The 6,325-nt window shown below is 36.6% G+C and overlaps 1 protein-coding gene across 2 annotated transcripts in view; it reads left to right on the forward strand.

Moving 5' to 3' along the window:
- Positions 1-2,817, forward strand: part of RASGRP1 (RAS guanyl releasing protein 1) — a 76,023-nt gene extending 73,206 nt beyond the window's left edge. For both annotated transcript variants that reach the window (XM_006778098.2, XM_015557578.1), the window contains exon 16: positions 309-2,817. In XM_006778098.2, the coding sequence (XP_006778161.2) occupies positions 309-443 (135 nt within the window). In that variant the 3' untranslated portion in view covers positions 444-2,817. The remainder of the gene's footprint in view (positions 1-308) is intronic.
- The last annotated feature ends 3,508 nt before the right edge of the window (positions 2,818-6,325 follow it).

Below are 6,325 nucleotides of genomic sequence, written 5' to 3' on the forward strand. Positions count from 1 at the left end.
TTTTCTGCCAAGTTTAGGACACAACTTCCATAGGTTGTGTCATTATCCACCTATTGCCCTGGAATGGTTTATTCTGCCTGTTAGCCACTCACACCTTTGATATGATTAACAAAAACTAATTGCTGTTTGCACATGTTCATTTGTTATTTAACTTATTAGTTTATATTAAGGGTAAAATAGCTCTTGAAAAAATTTTTTAATACTCAAATGAATGGGAGACGCCAATCAAGTGTAGTACTTCCGATATTGTAACTGATTTACTATTCATTGCTGCTTTATTAACATACCTTATTCTCCTTTCTCTTTAGGAAATAAATACACTGAAAGCAGATAATGATGCTCTAAAGATCCAACTGAGATATGCACAGAAGAAAATAGAAGGACTCCAACTTGCAAAAAGCAATCATGTCTTAGCTCAGATGGAACAGGGTGACAGTTCTTAGCCCAGAAACGCAAGGAGCACAATCTGTAGATAAATGGATCAGAGATTTCATTTCCCAAACCAGTCAACACAAAGATTGGGGAACCTTAGAGTGACCAGCTTTAAAGGGGGTACTTTAAAAAGGAAAAGCTAGTCTCTCCCCCAACCCCACCCCCCGGTAATGTGTGATATTGTTTTCTCTTCCAGTCAGTTGAATCAAAGGGGAGGAAAAGTGAAAAATGCAAAATTTTTGCCATTCATACCACTAACATTTTCCCCTGAGACTAAGGGCAAAAGTAAGAAAAAACATGACTATAGTTTTCTGACAAGGTAGCTTCTCCTATGTGGCCTGCCTGGCTGCTTCTTCCTCAGAACTAAAATCTCTGGAAAATAAATTTGCTTCCTTCCCTGGGGTTTTCTGTAAACTGGGGAATTTACTTTGTTCCACTCAAAGCTTATTTATAATATTAAAGTAGATTCACTTCCTCTACATTCCAGCATTCTTTATGAATCTGGTTCCCGATTCACTACCTCAAATCTAATCAATTAGCCCCTCCCACCCCATCCTTCCTCACTGTGCTCATCATATACACAAGGATATCTACCTAGAGCTGAACTTCTAGAATGTAAGTACAAATTGTGGAGGCCTATTCAACAACATGACATTATCCAGTTGTATATCAATTAATAGATTTAGTCACAAAGTCATAATAAATAATCAAATTAAATACCTGAAAACATAACTATTACCATTTTATACATGACTGAGTAATTAGCTAAAATAAACATAATGCAAACATGTCTGTCCTCTACAGTGGATAGAATTAGGGCTTTATGGCTATTTTTTAAAAAACAGAGTCTGCTTAGCTCTTCGTGTGCCATCTTGACCCTTTTTTAAGTAACTTTTTGAGCTGAATTTGTGCTTACCAGTATACTGCCTTCACTATTAATACCATTTAGAAATAAGCTAATTGGATCAGAGCCTTCAATAACAGCTGACAGCGTGTATATATGTGTATATATTATGTATATACAGTATCAGGCATGCATGTGACTTGGAATTTTGTTTCCCCCTTCATAAAATGTGGAAGTGAATTAAACAACTTTTAGTCATTTACATAAATTCACAAATATAAGTTCAGTTTGTTATAAGATGAAGAATTTACTCACAATGTAAATTGTATTGTTTGCAACCTCACAAGTAAGAGCCCTGTGAGTTATCTATTAATGAAAGTTAATGATAAATGGGCTCATTGAGTTGTCTGGGCAACTGATCACTAACTCCTCTGTTAGACTATTTCTCTAAAAAAGTCCAATGATCATTTTCTTTCTTTCTTTTTTTGGGGGGGCAGGGGGAGGGGACGACTTACCTTCCATGCTTAGAAAGCCTGGTACAAAACTGACTTGAAATTCATAAACAAGTTGAACAACATGCCAAGAATACAATCCCAGCCTTTAGAAGTTCCAAACCTAAAGCCAACAACACCAAGTCTTAGAGTACAAAGTACATACACATACTGTAGCTTCCTTAGAGGATTCAGACCATTTAAGAAGTTAATTTGATGAAAGACTAGTTCCTATCTGCATACCTCCTTATACTGAGCTTTAGTGACAAAGCTAGTGACTAGTTTTCCTTTGTGTTTTAAAAAATCACTTTACACACAGACTTAAATCTCACCACCTAATATGTGAACTTATAGAAGCTACTCTACTGTGCCACTTACATTATATAGAACATGAGTTTATGATCTTTAAAATTCATATTCTTCACTATTTTCCTTTTCCTCTGATATAAACCAAAAACAGTACAGCTCAATTTTCTTTAAACATAGCCACATAACAATAATTTTTTCATTTTTCTTCCCCTCCACCCAAAATACAGATTCCAGGTTAGTTTCTATGTAAATAATCTGTAATCTATAGGAATTCAAAAGGTCAGTCCTCTTAGTCAAATTAACATGGCTAAAGAATCTTACCCCTCCCCTGAATGGACAGGAAGCAGTAATTTCATCACAGGTTTTTACAGCCCACTGAGGTCCAAAGAACTAGTGTGTAAATTAGTATTATTTGTGTGGAATCTACAGAAAAAATCTGGAATAGACTTTTGGTTGTTAAGCCTAGAATACAAATTTCTGTGTCTTGTACTGACTTGAATAAGTTTGGACATATATTTATCTGCCAAAACAATGACAAGTTTTGTTTTGTTAACAGCAATGTCACTTCTCATTTTCTTTGATTGACTTGCCTTTTTACTGGTTGTGAATTTCTGTCTAAAGATGTATTATGTAAAAGAACTACAAGGAAAAAACAAATGTACAGATTGTAAAGTTTTTTATATCTATTGTAAGTTTTCTTTGTGTAATATTTATATGATAAAAGACATTAGGATCCCTATAGCATAGATGTCTTGTATTTCTTCTAGTTCATGAATATGTAGACGGGCTTCACTTGAATTTTTATTATAATCCACAGCTGAGACTACTCACCTATTGTATTAACCAAACAGTTCTGGAAGAAAAAGCAAAGCAACTAACTAGTTAGTAAAATTTTTTCTAAATCTTTTTCTAACACAAAGAAGAAACAGTACAGAAATATTCAACCTTTTCCCATCGTACTGCATTATGACTTACAGTGATCCCTAAATATTAAGTCTATGAGGACACAGATCTGAGACTGTCATTTCTCTGTGGCTTTGGTCTTTAATTCCACAGTTCTATCCAAGAAAACTGGCAAGTAGAGAAACTTTGAAGCTGTGGGTGAAATTGGTAGAGAATGATGGTTCAAACTAGTATACAGACCACCCAGAGCAATTCATTTGTGTTCATGATTAGTGACTAGAGACCCAGTGCACAAATTCATGCATGGGTGGGGTCCCTCGGCCTGGCGATCGAGGCCTATCAGGAGGGCTGGCTGGCCAGGCGGAGGGGCTGTGGGAGGTTGGCAGGCTGTGGGGAGGGGCCATGGGAGGTTGGCTGACTGCCCCCCCCTACAGGATCCGATGGGGGGGGGAGGGATGGCTGGGAGGGAGGGGCCAAGGGAGGTTGGCCAGCTGGGGGATGGGGAGGAAGGGGCCATAGGAGGTTGGCTGTGAGAGTGCACTGACTACTAGGGGGCAGTTCCTGCATTGAGCATCTGCCCCCTGGTAGTCAGTGCATGTCATAGAGACTGGTCGACCAGTTGTCCGGTCGTTCGGTTGTAATGGTTGTTTAGGCTTTTATATATATATAGATATATATAGATGAGAGAGAGCTGTGATTTCCCTAATCCCCAGCCAACTTCTGTGTAACCAGACCAACGAAGAAGGAAGAAAAATTCCAATCACTGAAATCCCACTACAGAATGCATTCTGATACACTTGGATGTGGGTGTAGTCATCATTTTGGCAATTTTCATTACATTGTATACAAAATAATGAAGTCACTCTGACTAAACCTAAGGAAGAGATTAAATTTCCTCTCCTCCAGCCCCAATTCCCATCCCAAATCTCTATCTTGTGCTCCTTACACAATATAGATACTATCATTGCTTAGAACATTCTCTGGTCACAGATCTTTTATGGATTTTCAAACCTTCTTTTGATACAAATACAGGCAACTAAATGTTTTTGGTTTAAAATGTTTTGCGGTTTTTTTTTGTTTAGTGAGTGAGGTTTCCCTGATCTGCAGAACACAAGGGAATAGGTTCAAAGAAAACACATGACCCCCTCTTTTGCTGAGAACTGATGTTAATGTGTGGTGGCTATGTATGGACAGGACTTATGTTATTTATACTAATACAGTCCAAATGTGAGGGGAGTTACCTTCTTTAACCCAGAAACTCCCAGTAATGACATATCTATAGATGCTATTAGATACCAAAGGCTAGACCAATGCAAGAAAAATTAAAAAGGGGAGGGAAAACCAGGTAATATGAAAATGAGAACCAGGCAAAAAGAAAATGAAGCAGCACACAAAACAGGTATTGAACTTTAGGAAGCAGTTAAGTACCATTCATCATACTATACATTTGTATTACACTCAATTTACAAAACATTTTCACATTATGGCCTTTCAATAAGACCCTAGCTGGCCTTATTGCTATTTTATTTTATTATTTTTTAAAATATATTTTTATTGATTCAGAGAGACAGGGAGAGGGAGAGCTAGAAATATCAATGATGAGAGAGAATCATTCCTCAGCTGCCTCCTGCATGCCCCACACTGGGACTACAACCCGCAATCTGGGCACATGCCCTGACCAGAAATCAAACCATAACCTCCTAGTTCATCAGTCGATGCTCAACCACTGAACCACGCCAGCTGGGCACCTTAGTACTATTTTAGATACTGCTTAGCACACTCTTCTACAAATGAAATTTTTACTGAACAAAGATTATCATTAAAATCTTAGTTCAGAAGAAAGAATAAGATATTTGAGTCTAGACCACTCAGCTTTTATTCACATGAAGTTTATAGGAATGTGTAAATGTGTTGCTCCAGCTCTGACATGATTGCAGGAGCAAGGGCTAAACCTGTATAAAATTTACAGTGAGTCCTGTGGATAATCCAACAGCACTCCTATGAAGGTACAAAGAAATCTTACAGAAATTGATGAACTACTGTTTCTGTCATTATTTATAAACCTTTAGTGATAATAATTGAAGGTAGTTATAAGCCCCTTCTACGTCAGCAACTAAAGCTTCCAAAAAGATATAAAGCAGAAATGTTAAAGTTTTAAATGAACGTTTTAACTAGACACTCTCTTGAAATACTTTACTCCAGTGGTCTCTGCTTATATATTTTTAAAAATTATTTTTCAGAGTTCATAGCTACTGATAAAAATGTTTTCTTAATTATGAAAAACATTCTTGTCCAACAATCACAAACAAAATTAAGTCTTCTCATTAAATATAAGCACATTAAAAAATAATCTAAGTTTACAAATAATCAAAAACATTTGTTTTCCTATACTTAACAAATTTCTTTGAAGGGTTATCTTGAAAAACACATGGCCAAGACTACACACAATGTTTACTTTTAAAGTTTTAACATTATTTTAGGTTTCACCACAGGGTTTACTATAAAACAAAATAAAACAACAAGAACTGCCAAATACCAATATCCACTGGTACTCAGCATTCTATCTACTGAGGTGGTTAGAGCATAGAAAGTTGTTAAGCACAGGTGTTGAACAGCTTACATCCGGATACAGGCTTTACAGTGGGAATTTAAAAAATCTGTACGGCTATCACTTTCTCTCTCTTTCTACATTAAGAGAAAAATACATAACTTGGCCCACCTCTTAAACCATTCACAATAAGCTCACTATAAATTCCCAACAAATTTCACTTGTACTTAGGTCTATATGAAATAACCTGGGTAGAGCTCAAGCATATCATACATTCCTCATCTGACAAATGAGGACATACCAATCCTTGAGATCTTTGATCATTTTAGCCCATAGCACCCCTCAGCTAGCGCCATAATTCAAATTCACAGCTCCTGGTCACCAAGCCTTTGACGGCTCCAACCACATATAATGCTTCTCTAACACTGTATTTTCCAAATCTAACTGTGAATCAGAACTACGAAGGGATGCCTTGGCCTACCTCTGATTTATTAAAACTGGAAAGTACTGTTCTAATCCTATGTAATAGAGTTCAGCCTGCCATTTAACATTCTAATATCTAAAATGATGGCCCAAAGGATGAAGAAACAATTTATAAGAATTCTTTTTTACACCATCATGTAAAACTGGTTCATGTCTTTGTCCCTTTAGAGTAATTCTGACCTCAATCAAACTTTGCTTTGTCAAACAAAATCACAAATTTCAAATCCAGTTGGAAAATAAATCAAATATGCACACCAAAAAGTAGACTCAGGCTTCAATTAGTGGAATTTTAACAGAAACCTGGGCAGAGGAATC

The sequence above is a fragment of the Myotis davidii genome, unplaced genomic scaffold (assembly GCF_000327345.1).
Source record: "Myotis davidii unplaced genomic scaffold, ASM32734v1 scaffold46, whole genome shotgun sequence".
Classification (NCBI taxonomy): Eukaryota; Metazoa; Chordata; class Mammalia; order Chiroptera; family Vespertilionidae; genus Myotis; species Myotis davidii.